Here is a 22,997-nt window from a genome sequence, read left to right as displayed (position 1 = left end):
GGCTGGGAAAAGTCCGCCCGCAGGTCGGGCACGTCAATCTCGCTCCTCCCTCCTCCTCCACGGGGCACGTCCTCTCATGACTCAGCCAATTGTCCCGCCGGGAAAACCGCCTGACGCACGTGCTGCAGGTAAACTGGGAGCTCTCCCTCTCGGCGTGCTGTGCCTGCTCATCCCGCAGCCATGCGTACCGCCGAGAAAACCGCCTGGCGCAGGTCCGACAACTTCCCCTTTGTTTCTCCTTCTCCTCCTCCTTCTCCTCTCCTCCTCCTCCTCCTCCTCCGTAAGCCATGTTGGCAGCGGAGCGTCAGTAGTACACAAGGGTGAACGTGGTCTGGTATTGTCTAGGCAGGTAGGCTAGCCAGAATCAGCTTCACTCTTTTTTTTTGGGGGGGGGGGGATTGAAATTCTGGTTTTAGGGTCACTTTCCTGGCGAATATTGTGGCCCATCAAATCGGTGTTTTATTTTTTTTAATATTTTTGATAGATAATGTCAGTGATTTTTTTTTTTTTTGATTGGTGTTTTACGCCGTACTCAAGAATAATTCACTTATACGACGGCGGCCAGCATTATGGTGGGTGGAAACCGGGCACAGCCCGGGGGAAACCCACGACCATCCGCAGGTTACTGGCAGACCTTCCCACTTACGGCCGGAGAATAAGCCAGCATGAGCTGGACTTGAACTCACAGCGACCGCATTGGTGAGAGGCTTCTGGGCCATTACGTTGCGCTAGCGCGCTGACCGACTGAGCCACGGAGGCCCCCGATAATGTCAGTGCGTTGGCATACTATTTACATATGTACATGAGTCAACTACTGGAATTAATCCTTTTTGTGGTAGTATGTATATAGCTTATTGTATAGGTTCAAATGCTGCCATGGTTATTTAACAGACAGGGGATAAATAGTAAGCTATTTACAGAGATTTACATTATCTTTACATTAGAAATACATAGATCTACATTACAGAATTACATTGAATTGACTGTACAGCAATTTACACAGAGAGAAAACAACAGTTTTTTTATATTTATTGTTAACAGTTTTGTTCTCTTGCTTCCTCCTCTGTGGTGTGGAGTTCAGCTGCTCCCGCCACTCATACCGGACGTCTTCCAGGAAAAACCAGCGTACTGGAAACCTGTGCCTGTAACAGGTGCGACAAGTATAATTGAGGAGGAAGGATGTCAGGCCTCATCCACTTAGTTGATGTAAGAGATAGTCCTATTCTTATGAAGTCTTTTAAGTTTCTGGTCTTCGTTTCCTTCGTGTTAATTTTCTTTGGTCACATGGGTCTTCTTATTGTTTTTCCTGTCTTCTTCTTTAGTAGATTTCCTATTCTATTCCAGTTTTTACTCGTGGCCTCCCATGGCGGTGCAGACAGCACGTTTAATAGACCGTTTGAACAGTTTCTGGCCTAGAGTGTTTAGGTTCACTCCGTTGTTGGTTAGAATTTGCTTTTGTGGTCGGATCAGTCCCTTATGTCTCCAGAAGGTGGCCAATTGGTTGTTTGTCAGCCTCATAATAATTTCATGGATTTTTGTTTTATAAATGTGGACCGACATTCGCCGAGTTACCTGACGGTAAAGAAGCTGGCTGATGTAGATCCTTGGAATTTGGAATTTCGATTTAAGTGCACCAACATAATCTAAAATATTAGCGCAAATTGCTGTTACTGATTTGTGGGAGTCCGCAGCGTTTTCCCCGATGTGGAGGATAACTAGGTCAGGTTTTGTCTCCTGAAGGAGACTTTCCAATGTCCCAGAGTATCAACTCTGGGTTTTCCCCGATGTGGAGGATAACTAGGTCAGGTTTTGTCTCCTGAAGGAGACTTTCCAATGTCCCAGAGTATCAACTCTAACTCCCCGAAATCCAAATAACCGAATGTCCTGGCCTGTTCTAAAGTCGATTCTAGAGTTTGGAATCGAATTTCGAAAGATATTATTCTCCAGCATATGAACCTAACTGCTGCCCATAATTAAAATTTTCATCCTTGTTTTTTGTTCCTGTGAAAACAAATAGAGAAAACAAATACACAAGGTAGTTGTTGTAATTTTGGTTAGCGAATCGGTTTGCTCTATAAGATAATGTATATCTTAAGCAAGAAGATGTTTGATCAAACAGATACTATGGGGCAAATTAGTGGTATAGCTACCAATCAAAATTTGATATAGGGTCTTCCCTCGTATGATCATACACACATTTGTGAATAAATAGAAAATAAATATCAACTAATAAGAATAGATAATAACAACAAACTACATTGTTTTCGTATGCTATGTTTTTGCAAACCGGTTCATAGATGTTTTATTGTCCCTCAAGATCAAGCTATCGCCGACACACTCGGGGATAAAGTTATAGGAAGGAATTATGTATCAGTGGAATAAACGGCCCTCAAAATCAAGGTATGGCCGTTGTTGGTCAATAGTGTTTTATTAGATTCGGCTTTCGTAACCCATCGATTTTATGTATTCTTTAAGTAAGGAGAATATTTGTGCTGTCAGATGTGGTTTGAAGTTAAATATAGTCTGAAGGTCAAGCTCACATTTGTAGATTTTCAGACGAATCGCCTTCGTTCTTTACTGTGCTTAATACATTGTAGCAAATAGTGCTCTATTGTTTCATCATACTCTTGAAAGGCTGAGCAAGTTGGTGAAGAATTTTGGATTACAGTTGCAACATGTGCTTTGAGCCCTGTTTTCCCTAGTCTTAGGCGTGATATGTTTTTGTCATCCTGGTTATTCATTAACTGGAACGAATTTAATTTTGTAATCGTTCCCTCCAACATTTTATAGTGCCACCGTCCGCGGGATCCTTTACCCGATTCCTCTTTCCACTGATTGTTAATTTGGGTATTGATCAATCTATATATTTCAGTTTGGCTCAGGGGGGCGTCTGTATCTTCTTGATATTTCTGTAGGCTCGATTTTGCTGCCTGATCTGCAGTTTCATTTCCTTGAATATTAACGTGCGCTGGAACCCATGCTGGAGTCAGTTGGGTTTTTTGTTTCTGTATTTTGTTAGTTAGTGATATTATTTCTTGTAGGAGGTCTGGTCTGCTCTCCGATTTGGAGTTTTTGATGGAAATTAATCCGCCGGGGGAGTCGCTTAGTATGGCTACTCGGTTTAGTTTGTTCTCAAGAATCCATGGTAGTGCCATTGTAAGTGTGATCCAGTGTGACCCTGCACATTTTTGGATCCGTCAGTATATTTTATTAGATGACCGTTGTAGTGTTTGTGGAAGTCTTCTAAGGCTTGAGCTTTGATATATACTGCAATAACCACAAGTTTTTTTGTTGATATGCGTTTTCTTGTTGCTTTGGCAAGGCAATGCCATATTTGCAAAGTAGTCTGTTGAGTTCATATCATATTGGGGCTGAGAGTTTTGTCCATTTTGTCCCCCTGATATTCATACTCAAAATAAGGGAGGATTAGATTGTAACATGGATGTAAGCGCTTATTTTTCCCGCATATTTACGGGTGAGTTGTTCTCTTCTGAGGTGAAGGGGTTTTTCAAGTGTTTTTACTTGGAGACTGCAAAGCGAAGTGCCTTCGAAAGATCCTGTTGCTACTTTTAAGGCAGAATATTTGATACTATCAATTCGCTGTAGTAGAGTTTTGCATGCGGATTGATAGACTATTGCACCATAGTCTATTTTGGAGCGAATTAGACACGGGTACATTTTTATGAGTGTGGTTTTGTTGGCTCCCCATTTAGTGCCTGAAATGCATCTCATTAGATTGAGATCTCGTTGGCATTGTTAGGTCATCAATATGACCTTTCCCTGTTAATCTGCTCTCAAGAATCATACCTAGGTATTTCACTTTGTCTTTGAATTCAATTTTCTTTTTACCTAAGAAAAGTTCGATCTTTACTTTTCTTCTGTTTGTAAAGACAATACTTGTTTTTTTAGTGGGTGAGAATTTAAATCCCCATTTGTAGGCCCAGTTCGAGATTGTTTTTAGTGTTTACTGTTATTTTCTTTATAGATTAGCCTATTTTCCATATTGCCGCATCGTCAGCAAATAGTGGCTACCCTATTTTTGGATGGTTATTATCTATTGCATTTGCTAAACCGTTTATCGGAATGTTAAATAACGTTGGGCTTAGTACGCTCCCTTGAGGTGTACCATTTTGTTGAGTGTGTCTTTTAGACGAAAAATTCTAACTTTAAAGTTCCGATTTCTTAGGAAATCATTTATCTAATGTTGGATTCTTCCTTTTATCCCGAGTTCATCGAATTGGAGTATAACTCCATCCTGCCAAACGAGGTCGAAGGCTTTTTCAATATTAAGAAAAACAGCCTGTGTGTATTCGCGCTTATTTATCCCCTTTCGGATGTAATGTTGTAATTTTGTTAGACGGTCATATGTATTACGACCTTTTTAAAATCCACTTTATGTTTCACTTTTTAGCAAGATGAAATTCAAGTCTGTTTTTGACCATAGTTTCGATTAGTTTACATAGACATGAGTTGAATGATATTGGGTGGTAAGAGGAACTATCGGATGGGTTTTTTCCAGCTTTTGGGATGGGAATGGCAATGGACGATTTCCAGTTTTGTGGCAACTGTTTTTCCTCCAACTTGTATTTATGAGTTTCAGTATTATATTTTGTGTTTTTAGCGGTAAGTGTTTTAGGATTGTGTAACCTAATTTGTCTTCTCCTGGTGAGGTTTCTTTCTTTACAGTGATTGGCTTTATTCCTGTAGGGAGAAATCTTTGTTAAGATAATGTTCAACGTGTCGTCGGGTCCTAGTTGTAGAAATGTGTTATCCTTGATTAGTTTGAAAGATGGATTAAGGTTTCGATCGGTGCATTTTCTGCGAAGGTTTTTGCAAGGCATTCCGCTTTTTCCCCATTGATTTTGTGTTTGCGATCCAAAGTTGGGACTGGATTGGTGATTTTGCCTTGTATATGTTTATCCCATACCTGCTCTGAATTTGTTTTTGTATCAAATGTTTTCACAGCAGTTCTCCTACTATTTGGCTTTTGCACCAGGGACTGATTTTTCAGCTTCAGTTTTTAAGTGTTTGTATTTTTCGTGGTCTGTATGTGATCTGTTTTTTTTTTTTTAAATTCACGAAGTGCTCTTTTTTGTTTCTTATATTCGCAGCGCATTCACTGTTCCACCAGGAACAGAATTTGCAGGCCTTCTATGTTGTTGCAATCCTGACTATATCATCTGTAAGATTTTGGTTGAACAGGCCTATATCGGAGAGGCAGTCATCATCAATGAATATATTTTGGCAATCTTTCTTAAAATTTTCCCAGTTTGCTTTGTGAAACAGAAATTTGGGGATGTTGAGATTTACTTCAGACTGAGGTGACATACCAAGTTCTGTCATGATAGCGAAATGGTCACTCCTGAGTGTACCTGGTATAACATTCCAGCCTGCTTTAGGTGCGAGATCAGGTGTGGTAATGGTGAGATCTATTCCTGAAGTGTTGCCTGTGCCGAAGCCTATTGTTGTTCCTTCACCGTCGTTTAAGAGACTAGGTTGTGTTCCTCTAAACATGCTTGTACTGTGTTACCACGATCGTCACTATGTTTACACTTTGCATCCAATAAAGGGTTATGGCCATTGAAATCGTCACAGATAATAACACTAGGGCTGAACATGGAAATAATATTGTTGAACTCTGTTTTGGATATTTTCCTCATACCTCCGAGAGAGTTTGGGTTTATAATGTGAATTGTTTTATTGTCATAGTATGTTTGAATAGCTTGCCATTCAAGTAAGTCATTTACGTTATTCGGGCCCATATACAGGTGTACAATGTTTTCCTTGACAAGAATAAGATTTCCACCCTGTCTGTCTTGTAACCTATCACATCGGTATGCATTATAGCCGGGGATATTGAACTTGTTGCTGGGGTTATTTCCTGGTTTGAAGAAGGGTTCCTGAATTCAAATAACCTCTGGGTTAGTTTCAGGGGCAAGTATTTTTAGGTTGTCTCCGTTTTTTTTTGGAATGCCGCGGGCATTCCGTTGTAGGATTTTGATGTGATTTCTAGTGAATTTATTGATCGAAATATGAAGCCAGATAAAAGATGCTGTATTTATATTGACGTATTTAGTCGTTCTGCTATTTTGGTTGGAGTGGCTGTTTTCTGGGCACATTTTGGGTTCAATCCCCATTCAATTATTTCTTTTGAGGTGAATTTCCAATTTAGAAAGTCATGTGCGATATTGGTTATTAAGTCAGTTTTGGTTCTGTTGGCTGACTGTTGATTGTGAACGGAGTTGATCACTATATTTATAAAACTCAGAAATTTACTCATGCTAATTTTGTCGGTTTGCTCTGTTCCGGTTTCTTGTGCATGATTTTCTTGTTCGCATAGTTCACTTTGTGCTGCCACCATGTCCTTAGTCCTTGCTTGGTAGTACGCTTTCGTTGGTGAGTTTTTGTGTCTATCTGGCTTGTTTGACAGCTTCGGCGTAGCTTAATCCTTTATCTGCCTTTATAAACTCAATTGTTTTGGGTCTTTTATATGCGCTGCACCCTTTGTAACCTGCTGAGTGGTTTTGTTTACAGTTTGCGCAGGTGGCTTTTGTTTCTGTACAACTTTGATATTCGTGCTCTCCTAAACATTTAGGGGAAGCTATGTCGGATTTACAAACTTTCTTTGTGTGACCAAATTTTTGACACTGGTACCATCGTCTAGGCGCTTCAAAGAAGGGCTTCACAATAATGTTGTGCAGGGACAGCTGAACTGTTTCTGGTAATTTTAATTCTTTAAAGACAAGCATTATACTTGTCGTTAGTGTATTATCCTTACAAAGGCGTTTTGCATACAGGGCATTTTGATCTTTCAGCTTATTCATAAGATCTTCCATTTTGGTATTTAGGTCAATGCCATATATTACACCTTTACATTGTGTTCTACGAGGTGTATATGGTTTAATAGTTTCTGGTTTGTCTGCTAGAAGGTCAACCTGTAGAAGTTTCTGGAACTGCGTTTCAAATGTGCAACGGATTTTAAGGTCACCGCCAGGTAGTTCCGTAACGCTGTGGACATCCCCAGCTTTCTTTTTCAGGTCTTGGGCCAGTTTCTGTTTATTGAATTGGGTAGCCCTCATATTCACTAAACTGTGAATAATTGCTATAAAGCTAGCAATGTTTGTAGGAGGGGTTTGGGCGAAACGCTTCAGTGACCTGTTCAGTTCGGGGATATCAGTCGCCTTGCGTTTGGCCGTGTTTGATGAGGGTGAGGTATTGTCGAAAATTTGGTAGGTTGAGGCTTCGTAAACTGAAAAAGGAAAGGAGTAATGAAACGATTGTACTTTGTTTGTTTTTTTGTTTCTTCTTATAGGTTTTCGTTTCTTGTTGTCCTTTCTTCTTTTGTTGCCTTACTTTTTTAGCTGCCTGTAGGAAGCTCAGTATAGTTCATTCACACAGTGGCTGCCCAGAACAACTAAATTCACCCGTTGTTGTTCTTGCACTCAGTATCTGCCGTGACACACCACGCGTGACGACACGCGCCTGCTGACCGTTGACGCGCCTCAGGTGACGTCACACTGCTCTCACGCTTGACGCCAGGTTTGGCAGGTCAGTTTTGGCGCGAATGGAGCTGAAGGAGCTGCTCAACCCAACTTTACAAGCCGACGTTTTGGCGCGAAATGGAGCTCACTAATGGATCAGTTTTGGTGCGAAGTGGAGCTGAAGGAGCTGCTCTCGCGCATGACGAGAATGGAGTTCACCCATTGGTTAGTTTTGGCGTGAAATGTAGCTGAAGGAGCTGCTTTCATTGGTCCGTTGGCTCGCCTCGTGTGACGTGTGACGTCACGCGCATGCGCCTCGCTCATGAGAGTGCGGACACATCTAGCTAATACCAGTGATTTAGTAACCACTATGTACGTTGAAAGAGGGGTGGCCAACTTGACCCCTAATTCTGGGTGAAGTTAGCCACCACTATATTTCACCATATTTTCATAATTTATTGTTGGTTAGCGCGCTAGCGCAGCGTAATGGCCCAGAAGCCTTCATCAATGCGGTCGCTGTGAGTTCAAGTCCAGCTCATGCTGGCTTCCTCTCTGGCCGTAAGTGGGAGGGTCTGTCGGCAACCTGCGGATGGTCGTGGGTTTCCCCCGGGCTATGCCGGGTTTCCTCCCACCATAATGCTGACCGCCGTCGTATAAGTGAAATATTCTTGAGTACAGCGTAAAACACCAATCAAATAAATAAATAAATAAATAAATAAATAATTCATTAGGAAAAAATATACATGTTCTTCTCTAAGGTAGTTCGTTCAGATAGTCTCAGTTTGACAATGGTGCATGTATGGCAATTGAATCTCAAATGATGAACCTGGAAACATTAAAGTGTCAAAAGCGGCCAACTTCATCCCACTTTACGCTATATGAATAAAAAACCATGTTAAGGTTATGTGGAATGTATAAATAATATACATGTATACGCCTTGAAAACATGTGTCGTTATAATTGACACTATCTATACGCCCAGAGCCTACAAGTAATTGTGAACAGTCCTATACACATGTAGCCTACTGTATAGCCCACACAAAGGTAATCGATGTAACTCCAAAAACTGTTCTTCCATGATATTATTTTACTTTACTTTGAAAGAACAACACAGAAGAGCTAATTTGCTTTCACATGAAAACTCTAATTAGGCTAAAAGGAATTGGATCGTTTTGATGAACTTTTAATAGTAGCTAGGCCTACCCTAGAAGCATATTTATGCCTAGACTATACAGGTCTATATATGATAAATCGTTTCTGTTAGATTAAGCATTGAGCAGTAGGCCCCCTAGTGTCACGGCCGCTGGAAATACATGTAGTGGTTTTAGCCTGTATACTTATTGTATCTTAAACGTGCTGCTCACAGTTGAGTCAATATAAGATAGAGCGAGAAGCAAATTGAAAAAATATTATGGGTATAGGCTTATCTATGATGTGCTTTGTAATGGAGAGGTGTGAACGTGATCTGTCCACTGAAAACAGCTGAGGTAGTAGGTCTACATTGTCGCCGACAGTATACCCTATATATGTGCACTGTGTTAACTTCAGCCTGAGGCGAGCGGGGAAGTAGGTCAGCATCCCAGTGAGGAGCAAGAATACAATCGGCACTACTTTCAATGGCCGACGGATGTCGAAAACTTCGTGAAACTTTTGCGGCTGAGAAAATGGAGTTGTTTTTTGACGGTTAAGAATTTAAAATGAAGTTGAATTTGTTTCCAGAGGTGACAGAAGTGAGGCTGGAATGAGGTGTATCCTGTTCTTCGCTTTGCTGGGCTGTATTTTAGCCGTGAATGGAGGTGAGTCGGACGAGAGTGTGTTGTTGATGTTGTTTTTGGATTACGACGCATTCTCCAGGCAGTGGTTGTGAACGTGTGTTTTGATTTGGGAATTCATGCGTGGGAATATCGATGAAGTTGTGACCCACGTCTGTCCGTTGATAATGACATAGTTTTATCACACACTCGATAAAGGACGTTTTATTTTCAGTCGTTTGGATACCTAAGTTATTGGTTCAAACACAGCTAATTAATGAATAACACGACTCTCGGAACAGTTTGGGATGAAGTTGACCTGTTCATCAGACATGAATGATGACCAAGTCAATTTTCATGCACACGAAAGGAGAAGATGTAAACCAGTGTTTCGGAAAACATAACATGAAAGTGACAAAAATAATCAGAATTATATTTTGTTGAACAAATATGCCATTGTTGAGTGAAGACAAAAACAGTTATACAATAAATAGCCCAAAGCTATGCTGGACATTCCGACCGGAACCCCCAGTTTCGGTCATATACACTTCCAGGCCAACAATTTCACTTAAAAAAAAAAAGGCTTGAACTCGCTGTTATTTTTTATATCCACTGATTCCTTGAAACGCGCGACATTTATCTCACCCAGCATTCTGTTAACAGGGCATGCAGTTCTGAATGAGAATGTTGGGTAGGGTAGGATAAAATTTTCGTGGCCCATCACTGAAAGTTGCAAAAAAAATGTTCATACATGCAAGACGTTGATTTAAGTTGTATGATACGAAAGTTAAATGGCTGGATTTCTGTTGAAAGATGATTTACCAATGCTGGCTTTGACTTATTACATTTCGGGTGTTTTAGGAAATTGGTGGATAACAAAAATAAGGTAGGGTTCGAGCAGTTTTTTTTTTTTCTTAGAGAAATTGTCCGCGTAGAAGTGTATAGGACCAAAGCTGGGTGTGAAGGTAGGAACGTCCAGCTTAGCTTTGGGCTATACAATAAAATACTCTAGCACAAATCATACAAGAAATATGACCTATTTTAACAGGAATAAGTTTAATCACAGGTGCTCGAATTCAGTCCCTAAGCCTTATGTGTGGCATATACTAGCCTCCGACATACATATATTAAGAAGTAAAGCTATGAAACTACTTTCAGTTGGCACTGCACTATGTGTGCGAAATTCAAGAAATATAACCTTCAGTTGCCAACTTTTCCATTCGTTTCCCTATCCGAAACTATTATCTGCTTGAATCCACTATTAGTATTTCCAAATCAACTGTATTTTGTCCCAGTGGTACTGGTTTATGCTATCTGAGCCTACTAGACATCCGTCGTGTCCATTCACCATCCTACTCTGTTATACATGTTGTGGACAACTGTAAACATGACCTAACTACAACGACGAGAACTGAAACGCCACACATGCCTTATGTGTGACCGTATAGGTTATTGACACAAGTTTTTTGGTCAAAGCAATCTGGGGGGTGGACATGCCCTATGTCTAATTGGCTCAAACTGTTAAAACACTACAGTCGTATTGTTAACCGCTGGAGGTCTTCCAGCAACCTGTGGATGGTTGTGGGTTTCCTCTTGGCTTTTCTACCACCATAATGCTGGCCGCCGTCGTATAAGTGAAATATTCTTGAGTACGGCGTAAAGCACCAATCAAATAAATAAATAAATAATCCGCCGTACAGCATCTACATTAAAAATGTTGGTTGTTTATAACCTGACCGACCCTCCAAAAAAGGACCCTACACTAAAATGTTTATTTGAAATATTGCTCCCAACCAATCCACCCTACATGTCTTTGTGCCGATAGGACTTTTGATGTTGCCCTAAAAATGAAACCATGCAGTATGGGATTTTGTGAGATTGTGTTTCTGCGGAAAAACTGAAGTATTGGAATGTGTGTTTCCAGCATGTTAATTTGAGATTGATGTGTAATTTTATGTTGTTTGTAGTTGCTGGCAGCTCCTGGTTGTTGGGATGTTACTATGTTAACCAGACCCTGGATGACGGATCTCTGCTGGCGGGAGTTTCTGTGAGGTTACAGACGGGATCGGTGGTTGAGTGCGGAGAAGCCTGTGTTCAGGAAGGGTGAGTACAGTTGTCTATTAAGAGATCACATGTTGGCTGGAAAAACTTTTTCTTTCAAACATATTTGTTTGATTTTAATTATTTTATAGTGGTTATGTTATGAAAAAAGTATGATGTTTGCACAACCAATGATAGCCAGGGCTATGAGTGAAAGGAACCTTTGGCAGCTGTGCATGTGCTAGCCTCGAAAAATAGTATATGATAGCTAACTTGCCATTACCAAGAGACTGAAATGCTATGCAGAGTGAGAAATGGCATTGTAATCCCCCAATGTAGCTAAGGGTGAAGGAAAAATATAGTACAGGGGTCAAAATGTATCATCAAATGTAAACAAACTATAACAGGTAAATTTACAGCATCAAAATTAGATTTAGAAACATTTTAGTTTTGCGTCAGTAGTTGAGAGTTAAGCAGAATTTTTTTGTGATTCCAACAGAAAGAGGAACAGTAATGACACTACATCCCTGATACATGTATCTATCTAACATATCATTTTGTGTACAAGCCATTACAGTGGTGTCACACTTGTTCTGTGATGCCAGAACTGTCTCTGTAAGCAGACTCCTTGAGGGGAGAGGGGGACAGTGCGCAAGCAATTACCTGGGTAATGACCAGGAGTGCTCAGGTTACATCAGGGTATCTAGACACCCTGGGGAAAGCATTTGAGCCCGTATGTCCAATTTTCAGGTATAATTAATGAATTTATACAGGTATGTAGATGTACATACAACCATCCAGAATCAACCAAGATGATTACCTGATTCTTGACACTTAGCAGTAAAGATATTCGATCCCTGATTCTTGACACGTTGCAGTAATGATACTCGATCCCTGATACTGGACATTTTGCGTTACTGATTAAACATCCATGATTCTAGACACTTTGCAGTGATGATACTACATCTCTGATTCTTGACACATTGCAGCAGTGACACTATATCCCTGATTCTTGACTCTTTGCAATCGTGATACTACATCCCTGATTCTTGACTCTTTGCAATCGTGATACTACATCCCTAATTCTTGACTCTTTGCAATCGTGATACTACATCCCTGATTCTTGACTCTTTGCAATCGTGATACTACATCCCTAATTCTTGACTCTTTGCAATCGTGATACTACATCCCTAATTCTTGACTCTTTGCAATCGTGATACTACATCCCTAATTCTTGACTCTTTGCAATCATGATACTACATCCCTAATTCTTGACTCTTTGCAATCGTGGTACTACATCCCTGATTCTTCACATGTGGCGGTAATGATACTGCATCATTGATTCTTGACATGTTGCAGTAAAGACAGTAGATCCCCGATGCTGGACATTTTGCAGTAATGATACTACATCTCTAATTCTTGACTCTTTGCAATTGTGATACTACATCCTTGATTCTTGACATGTTGCAGTAGTGATACTACATCCTTGATTCTTGACTTGTTGCAGTTATGATACTACAGTCAAACCTGTACCTACGGCCACCTGTAATCAGCGTCCATCTGTCGTAAGCGGCCACTCTCTGCTGCAACCAAACAATTTTCCATGTTAAACGACCTGTAATATGCAGGCACCTGTCCAACGCATCCAGCAGCCAATATCTTTTGCCACCAAATTCTATATCAGCCTGTCTTGAGTGGCCGAGACTTTCAACAGTAGTGATGATTGCCGCATCGGACATTCAAAAATTTCAAAATGGCGACCACCCGACTTTAATAGTGTTTGAAGTGATTAAAAGTTACAACCTGCCACTTTGTTATGTGAACATTATTGGTCTATAGCACTGAAGTTTACCGTTCTTTAATCAGGCCTAGCTGGTTATTGTCCGGACACCCCTGCACTGTGGCAGTGGATTAGCTCCATGCTGAGGTCCCTGCTATGAATGACATAAACAGCGGGTAAACTGGGATATAATCTGACCTCCTGTGGTTCTTCCCATGAATGGTTTCTTTGACAAATTATCTGGCTATTATCTAGAATATTGCCTGTACCGGACACATGGAGAAATTGGTCTTCCTTCACTCGTACATGTTGTTGTTGTTTCACCAGTAATGGCAAATATGATTGAACATCTCAGCAGTCTGTCATTTACAGTTCAAAACTTTGTTAGAATAGTCATTTATACCTATGCAGGCCAAACTAGCACATGGCATTCTGGGGCTTGACAATGATGGGAAGAAAGTTCTCCTGTCATACGTGCCCTCACCTAAAACTCTTTCTGTAATCGCCTGTTAAATGCGTGAAGTCCATAGATCTACCCCACAAAACTTGAAATTATTGAGTTATTATTTTACCACAATTGTTATATTTCTATGGAATTTATGTAGTAGAACATATTACTGCTGTAACAATTATGTATAAGATTATTATGTAGGCCTACATGTGTACATTTCCTGAAACGTAATTCAGTTGTGATTTGGCTTGGTCTTCACAACCTGTGTTATGTGGCCAACTGTCATATGCGGCCACTTTTTACGTGTCCCTTCACTGGCCGCATTCAACAGGTTTGACTGTATATCCAAGATACATGACGCTTTGCAGTTGTGATACAATATCCCTGATTGTTGATACCTTGCTTTCAGGATACCACCATATTGTGTAGAAGTTTGTCAATACAGTATACCTTTGAAGCAGTATATTTATTTGATAGATGTTTTACGCCGTACTTATATTTCACTTACACAGCTTCGGCCAGCATTGTGGCGGAAATATTCATGTAAATGTATTGGTAGCTTCATGTATATGTAAATGTCTTCATAGCTTTATGTGTGTGTAAATTTATTGATAGTTACATGTAAATGTATTGATAGCTTCATGTACATGTAAATGTATTGATAGCTTCATGTACATGTAAATGTATTGATAGCTTCATGTACATGTAAATGTATTGATAGCTTCATGTATGTGTAAATGTATTGATAGCTCCATGTATATGTATTGATAGCTTCATGCACATGTAAATGTATTGATAGCTACATCTACATGTAAATGTATTGATAGCTTCATGTACATGTAAATGTTTTGATAGCTACATGTAAATGTATTGATAGATTGGCAGATTTCAGTATGTTTTTCCTTCTGGACAATTATCATTTAATGCCACTCAGGCAGTATTGTAGCCATATCATGGCCATATCATGACAAGTTTTTTCTTCTGGTAAACAGGGGATTTTCTTCACAAAGTTCTAGATCTCTGTGAAATCGTTTTTGTAGTACATTTCAACAAGTTATAGCAGACTTCTATTCTGGAGGTCCCCTTTAATAATGTTAAACAATCTGCCTTAGGTACATATAGTAATGAATAGAAGCCTCTGTGGCTGAGGTGGCTATGATCCAGGAGCCTCTCACCCGTGTCACTGAGTTCAAGTCCATATCATGCTGGTTTTGTCTCTGGTCGTATGTTGGAAGGTCTGCAAGCAACCTGCGGATGGTCGAGGGCTCTGCTCGGTTTCCTCCACTAAAATGCTTGCTATCATTGTATAAGTGAAATATTCTAGAATATGGCATAAAAGACCAATCAAAGAAATAAAATAGGTAACGAGCATAATTTATTTGCACAGGTTTGCTTACATGGGTCTGCATTCCCGTGAGAGGTGCGCTTGTTACAATGTTACCACCTTGCAGACGTTACACCAGCAGGGACTGAAGCAGATTCTACCAGAGTACTGTAACATCAGGTAAGTTGTTGATACCTCGCATTTACGGTTTGGTTTCATGTATATAAATATACACTTTCTGTAGCAAATTCAGCGATACAATGATACGTTCGATGCCAGGACTAAAGTTATTTGGAGAAAAACCTAATAAAACTTCACAATAACTGTTTAGCGGCACTAAAAGGTGAACAAATCAAACATAATCAACAAATATGAGTCACCTGAAAAATGCTAAACTTTAAGAGATATACAGTATATAGATTGTAATAGACGACTATGCGATGTGTTTGTATGCTTGGGGTTTTACATTGTATATACTGTGAGGCTTTAGTGGAGATACAGTGTCAAATAATCCAAGCCAAACACACCTGAGTTTAAACTAGTTTGTGCACACCTGGATCAAACACGACAGTTTGCGACATCTGGATCAAACACCTATGTAATGAATTACACATGTACATCTCTCATACAAGGTACTACGGGTTTTGGGGTTTTTTTTTTTTGCAAGCCATGTCTCACTTCTACATTTTGAGGAAAGTGCTCTGTGCCAAGATGTCTTTCAAAAGGACTTATATTTAAAAAAAATCAAATGAGTAAAAAAATTAAATGGAATTTTACCTTTTGGCATCAAATTTTGATCATTATGTATCCTAAAATTGTCCCCAAAATATCCCCACCAGAAATTCATTCAGATACAAATTTTACACTTGTCCTTGTTCGCAGTGAGGCTTGCTAGTTTACTCAAGGCTTGCATGTACAACCGTTTCCCTTCCCATGGCATCAAAGGAAATTACAGAAACTTAAATGCTACTTCACTTTCAAGAGAATCTAAGTGGAATGTTAGAAACACATTATGGAAATACAGTGGAACAGAACTTAACACCAGTGAAAAGGTTTTTTTAATTCTTTATTTGTGTATAAAGGAATTCTTAGGCAATAACAGACACTAAGAATAGCACTTTACTTTCAGTTTAGGATAAATGACACTGTTATTAATCCCTATAATCGAATAATCTTCAGAAACAAAATCTTCGGCAGTTTTCGCAAAATTTGCTTGGTGTGACATGGTAGTATTCCTTAAATGTATGTGACATTGAATCACGCAAACATTGATGAGTGCACATGTACTGAAATGTTAGGAACGTTGTAATATACAGCATCATTTGTGCTGTGTCAGCGATTTGTGATGTGCTCTTGTGCATGACGTGATGCCGAGCAAAAGTGGAAACGACGGAAAACTGTTCCATATCATTCTCCCAAAGTTAATAAGGTATTTTTAATACACCGCATCCTTTTTTTTAACAAGCTAGGAAAGCATTTCAGACTCTAGTCTTATCGTTTAAAAAACCTTGCTTTTAAGAAGTTTTCACATTTGTGTAGCATTTTTTAAATGAAACGAGCAAGGCTTTAAACATAAGTGGTTAAACCACATTGAAAAGACTAATCTGCTGCTTCAGCGATTAAGCCTGAGGTAAGTTGAATCTAAGGAAAAGACAGCACCTTGCTAAAACATATTTCAGTCCAAGGCAGAATGATTTATTTACATGCAGCTGAAGGGTCATTTCACACAGTGTTCTAGTACAGGTCTATCATTTACAGACCTCCACAGACATAAAATCAGTTGATTTACAAGGCATGTAATAGTCAACAACAGTATGACTAATTACGTCAGACAGCAGCATACCCCCTCAGCCCAAACCACATTCATCTCCCCAGGAGACATTGTAGGCATACTTAGACACGCTTTTCAAGTTATACAAATACTTTTGTTGTTGTTGATCTTAGCATTTAGTCAGCATGCAGTTACTAAATAACAAATGTCAGGAAAAATTCATTACGCATGCTGAGGGTTTATGGGAATGAGAAGACGGCATCTCATCGCACAGTGCTTAAAATTAAGTAAATCTTAGGATGTAATATTTTTTCTCTGAATTTATTAGAACTGAAGAATTTAAATTTTGCCCTTTGTCTTTCTGGCATGTAAGAGATGTTTTTTTTCTTTTACAAAATAAAGTAAAATTATTAAAGACGCTGTGTTTAAGATGAGGTGCTTACTCAGACGCCTGCAATAACTAGGTCAGCACTGCTCTCATCTTAGAGACCACTGCTACAAAATTGAAGCATTAAGTCCAGTGACAGTCAAATGCCTAGATCACCCTCAGTGGCGCTGATTGATTCCCATTTCTGTCAGATTTGAGCATAAATCCAGTTGTACAACAATCCTCTTGTAATTTTGTAAACATTTAAATAGAGATCAGAATCGCCAGCACAGCCCCTCTGGAGGCTACGACCTGAACCAGGAATACCCCGGCCGTGCATCTGGAGGCTACTTGTAAACTGTATAAATGATATAGTAGGCCTACTGTATGAACAGTTCAAGCAGTGGAAGAAATATCCTTCCAGTTTACCCAATTTCCGAGAAAGCTATTTATCACATGGTCGTTCATCGCCAAAGTCCACATCTTCAATCTGCCATAGTTTACTGCTTGGTCTATCATACTGGAAATACCTCCGACTTTATAGAGTAAGAGAGCTAGAGTAAATGTGACGTCACCTTGCTGTCTGTAATGGATATGCGCTGAAGCTGTAACAAGATGAAGTTTCACTAAACTTTTACTGGGTTGCAAAAAATCTAAAAAAATATTTGTCGGTTTAAGACATTTTGACAGTGGACATAAACATTAGTCAGGTGCTGCCTTTCGCGTTAAGCAAACATTCACAACATGAGAGAGATTTGAAAGGGTACATCCAGGGGAAATAACTATGGAAAATCAACATTTGGTTGACAGCCTACCATGAACTGCTTATTGTCTCCCTTGGTATCAGACAGACTGGTAGTCTGTGTTATCAAAGAGATTTTACAGATACTGGTACTGGTTATTCATATATCAAAGTGCAATATGTCTGGATCTTCAGGACTTGCTTTGATATTTGTATAGATTACATTTTCATTGTACAAGACCTAGAAAAAGAAAAGGAAAGACTTGTACTTCACAGTTGATATCTTTTTTTTTTGTAAAATTGAGCCTCTATTAGGAAAATTCAGTATAAAGTTTATTTACTACTATGTATATACATTTATTCTGTGTGAATTAGAACTCTCTTGTTTTTTCAAGTCTGTCACACAGATATGTGCTATTACACCAACTATTCAGACTTCACTTATATCTGGAATTATATGCCGACATGTACATCTGTAACATAGGTAAAAATACTTTTTCATAGGATCAGGGACTGCAAAATACTGCAAAATCTAAATGAAAAAGAGAAGTAAACTGGTTGTTTTTCACCAGAAGTTTAGGAATGCAAAATCAGAAGGACGTAAAGACCTTAATGTGATACTTTGGTGCCAACACTTGAATTTTTCTGATAAGATATTAATCAAATTTCGCAGACAAACTTTAGAGGCCTTATGAGGAGGATGAATTGGTCAGAATCAGGCCAAATGTGTCGCTTGAAAAATGGCAAACTGAAGGTTAAATGGAGTATTGTAATTCTTCAGCCTTTTCCTCGTGTTTGCAAGGTGTTTATTTAAGCATATTCTGAAGGCATTATTCTCTGTTGACTGATAAAATTATACTTTTTGTGAAGCCCTGAAACTGGCCAATCCAATCAATGTAGTTTTGTCTCCAAAATCAAATTAAAACTATGTATAAATTGCACTGAAAGTTGCTCTTTCATGTGGGAAAAGGTTGAAGTTTAAGGGTACGTAGTTACCCTGCCTCACTTTGAATTTAAAGACTAAGGTGTAACCATTGGCTATGTCTATTGTGAAACGTTCCAATCACGTTGATGCGATCACATTACACCAAGACATTGCATAAGCTGTTTTTCCAGGGGCCTGTCTAGGGTAGCCTGCCCTGTATCCCAGTCCTGTATCCCAGTCCCAGAGATGATTGGCTGCATACATTCTTAGAGTGACCCACTCATATGTGAACCGAATTCACCACGCCTACGCATGGGGAAATCTTCCAGATCGCATGGGTTCTTAATGCGCGCTGCTAGATGTATCATACAAGGCATTGTCTTCATCGTGTACTTTTCCTCTCTGATCATACGTGAGAATGCCTGCCACCAACCTGTGGATGGTCGTGGGTTTCCCCCCAGCTTCTGCCCAGTTTCCTCCAGCCTCTGCTCGGTTTCCTCCCACCACAATGCTGGATGTTGTCGTACAAGTGAAATACTCTTGAGGACAGTGTAAAACATTTTATAAAATAAAACCATTGTGTACCTAAATATATATATGTTGTTGTGGTACATATACGTTCCCTGCCCATAAATTAATAATGACAATAACAAAAGAAAATCAAATGCTTGATTGACTATTAAACTCATGTTACATGTATGAACTGGAATACTTTATTTGATCTTAAGTTCAGTTTTTCAAGTGGCACATTTTGATTGATTCATCCAATGTAGGGCCACTTAAGAAAGTTTGGTCAAAAGTATCATTGTAATGCCTTTGTGTGCTCCTGATAGTGCATTCATAGATACGAAACTTCTGGTGAAATTACAGTGCATGTACAAGTACGTTCCTGCCAGCAATGGTGGGTTTGTTCGTCCATAACCTGGTAGCGGTCATTTTGGGAGGAAACCATGCAGAGAAACCCTAGTTTCCATCACCCACAGAAACAGACTGCCATCGTTCAAGTGAGAAAGTCTTGAGGATGGCGTTAAAATCAATTCAATTTGAATTAATCAGTCAAATTGAAATACTTTGGGAAGTGCCATAAACTTGATTGTCTTCATATAAGTTAAGTATTTATCCAATACCAGGGGTCCTAGCGACCTCAAACAATTAAAATGCTGCCTTGCCAGCGACTGTCAGGCCCTTAACCAATGTCAGGACTAAATACAGCTTTTTAATTTGGGCGCTCTTTTAGTAGGCTAATTTGGGCCTATTTTCAGATATTAAGAAACTTTTACTTAGTGTCTTAAACATCAAATTATAGCACTAATTTTGGCGTTTAAAGTTTAGAAATGCAGTTGTAAGAGCATTTTAAGCTAAATTACTCTTGCATAGTTTCCCCATAATTTGGGCATTTTGAGCGTGTGCTGTGATTTCAGTGCCTGTAGAGGGTATCAGAATGCCCTTGTATGTGGCCCTAAATGTGGTCACATTTTTGAATGCAGACTGGAGGCTTAATTGTCTGGTACACGGTTCTAGGGCACTCCCCTTTCCTGTAACTATAAAACTGTCTGGCATCATAAAGTTACAATGTGAAAGACATAAATACTGCAGTAAACACTAATCAAAGAAATGAATTCAACACCGATGAAAGCACAGTGTGTTTACTGGTTTGTGTGCTCTGAATTAAAAAATCTTGGAATGGAGACCACAAACAACTACGCGAGTCTGGCACGTCCACTGTGTAGATGTGAAGCTTTACCTGAGCATGCAGCAGTTTGTTTCTATGCCCAGGTGTATCAGTTTCAAATTGGCAGGTAGAAAAACTTGCACAGCACTGCAAGTGAAGTTGTTAAGCTGATTACCTGTATACCTGTACCTTCTGTATAGCTAGTCTCTATGGCAATTTTCACTTTTCTTCGATCTCTGACACATTATGTGGCGTACCAGTTCAGCCATGTATTTTTTTTCTCTCTAATTGTTTGAGAAAGGGCTGATGCATGGTGGGAGAAAATGTTCCAAATGCTGTTGTGTTGAAATAGACTTTAAAAAAATTATGACACTGGAGAGTTTTGTGAAAGGACAGCAATGTCTTCGATAGGAATTGGTTTACAGTGGCTTGGAAAAATAAAAATAGTCAATGGATTCTTAGCTGCATAGCAACAATGAATAGTGAAATCATAGTTTTTAGAGACAGAGTTACAGTTTCAAGGTGTGGCCAGTTCTTGTAGGAGCTGTTACATTAGATTTCCCATGATTCAGTTCACATTTTCCACCCAAGAGGCTGACATGTTTCTCCACCAGGTGGCCCTATCTTCTACAAATGACATAACGTGTAATGTGCCGTGGAGACTAGCTTTAGGTAGGGTTCACACGGGTCCTTGAAAACCTTGAAAGTACTTGGTTTGGTTTGGCGGTAAGAACGTACGCTGTAGTCGTTGAGAGTGATTTGGTGCATGAAGAAAAGCATTGGAGATGCCTGGTAACTGTTGTTTTAGTGTCAATCGGGCATACTGCCGATTGTGTCCCCGAAGTATAGATGTCTCCATTATGGGCAAGTCCGCCCTGGACTACTCATGACTGACAGTGGCACTGTTTACAAACACATGCGTTGTGCGGAAATATTTTAGGCTGCGCTTTTTATTCTGACGGACAGTGGAAAATTTATAAGAATCAAGGATGGGTTGTCTGATTGTTGGTGATGTCTGCACCGACTGAAAGACTATGGCACCAACACAAGGCTGTGTACCGGTCGAATGCCACGGCATGGCAGTACCATGCTTACGAAATGATCTAAAAAAGTATTCAAGCTGCGCCTGTTGTTGCAGTTTGTACGCGAAAAGCGGAGATTGTGACTGTCATTTGAGGTACTTGAATTTGTATTTTAAGTACTTGAAAGTACTTTAAACGTCCTTGAATTTTTTGGCCCATCAGGCGTGCGAACCCTATATAGGGAAGGTGCATATTTCTAGGTAATGGACTTCTGACATCTTAAACTTGTCATATTATGGATGTCCATGTTCTTCAGTACAGCCTAAAACACCAATCAATCAATCAAACAATCATGGACATTCACACAATATATAGACCTTGGGGTTCCAGGGTATAATTCAAGACCAGCTAAGCCTGCAAAAGGTTGATAATGGGGGAGGGGGGGGGGGGGGCGGCGAAGCTGCCATCAAAGATTCTATTGTGCCAAAGTATTCAAGTACAGTTTCATGCTGTGTGTAAATTTTGAGATGTTCATGTTACAGAATTCTCCTGTGGATTTAAATTCCTTTAACTAATCACCGTGACTCATGAAAATAGAAGAAACATTTCCTGCGGATGTACTTGGTGGTGTGTGACAGAGTGTGTGTGTGTGCCTACTTACTCATAGCCCTGGGCTGTTAGACCTAACTTGACTTCACATTCCTGATTATAATGTCCATGGACTATGTAAGCCCATGCTTGGGGCAGCATCTTCCCTGTAATGCAAATAAGGTCCGATTACTGTATATCAGGTGGACGCGTACCGACCCTACTACTGTCAGCTATCAGCATATCTACCAAGAGAATTCGCATGCTCACCATTCCCAAAATACGACGCGTTTATACATTGGGATGCTGACGTTAGTCCACGATTACTTGTGTTAATAATTTGATCATTAATATGCTGGCTCACACCTCCTTCAGCTGGATGTTCTAATCGCCTGATCTTACATACATAGACGAACTAAAGCCCTGGGCTCTCAGGACGTGCCGATTTGGGCAGAGGCCGGCTTAGCGTCCTTCGCTTACATCCTGTGGACCTGGTGTCCACCAAACTGACAGCTCGCAGACTAATGAGTTGATTTGTTTTAGCGTACTGGCAGTAGAGGCTATACCCATGTCCTGAACCACTCAAGCCTGAAGGACAATCTGACAACACTACTGTAGCTCCTCTAAACTTTTGTTTATATGCTCAAAATTTACAGTCTCATGTAGAGTACATAAAGTATCTTCTAATGTCTGTTGTAGTTATGTTGCATTGGTGTGGTTGCTGTGAGTTCAAGTCCAGCTCACGCTGGCTTCCTCTCCAGCCATATGTTCGAAGTTCTGCCAGCAGACTGGGGATGGTTGTGGATTTTCCCCGTTGTCTGACCTGTTTCTTCCCACCATAATGATGGCCACTGTCCTGAAAGGGAAATATTCTTGAGTACGGCGTGAAACACCAATCAAATAAATAAATATGTTGAAATGAATTGCTTGTACTCCCACACATGAATCTGATAATTGTCAGTGTGTAATACAGTACTGAAAGACACGCCTGTTCCTGTGCTTAAGTATAACTTGTTATTGTTCATTAATTCAACCTCCCAGCATTCTTCTGGGTGCACTCTGTATTATTTATGATACTGTAAT

The 22,997-nt window shown here is 39.8% G+C and overlaps 1 protein-coding gene across 1 annotated transcript in view; it reads left to right on the top strand.

The window, feature by feature from the left end:
* Window positions 1-9,111: 9,111 nt before the first annotated feature.
* Window positions 9,112-22,997, top strand: part of LOC135477926 (uncharacterized) — a 159,935-nt gene continuing 146,049 nt past the window's right edge. Inside the window, exons 1-3 of the mRNA XM_064758149.1 lie at window positions 9,112-9,277; window positions 11,200-11,335; window positions 14,891-15,007. Coding sequence (XP_064614219.1) covers window positions 9,223-9,277; window positions 11,200-11,335; window positions 14,891-15,007 — 308 coding nt within the window. The 5' untranslated portion in view covers window positions 9,112-9,222. The remainder of the gene's footprint in view (window positions 9,278-11,199; window positions 11,336-14,890; window positions 15,008-22,997) is intronic.

This window comes from Liolophura sinensis, chromosome 11, assembly GCF_032854445.1.
Source record: "Liolophura sinensis isolate JHLJ2023 chromosome 11, CUHK_Ljap_v2, whole genome shotgun sequence".
Lineage (NCBI taxonomy): Eukaryota > Metazoa > Mollusca > Polyplacophora > Chitonida > Chitonidae > Liolophura > Liolophura sinensis.
This window is presented reverse-complemented; position numbering and strand designations above follow the sequence as displayed.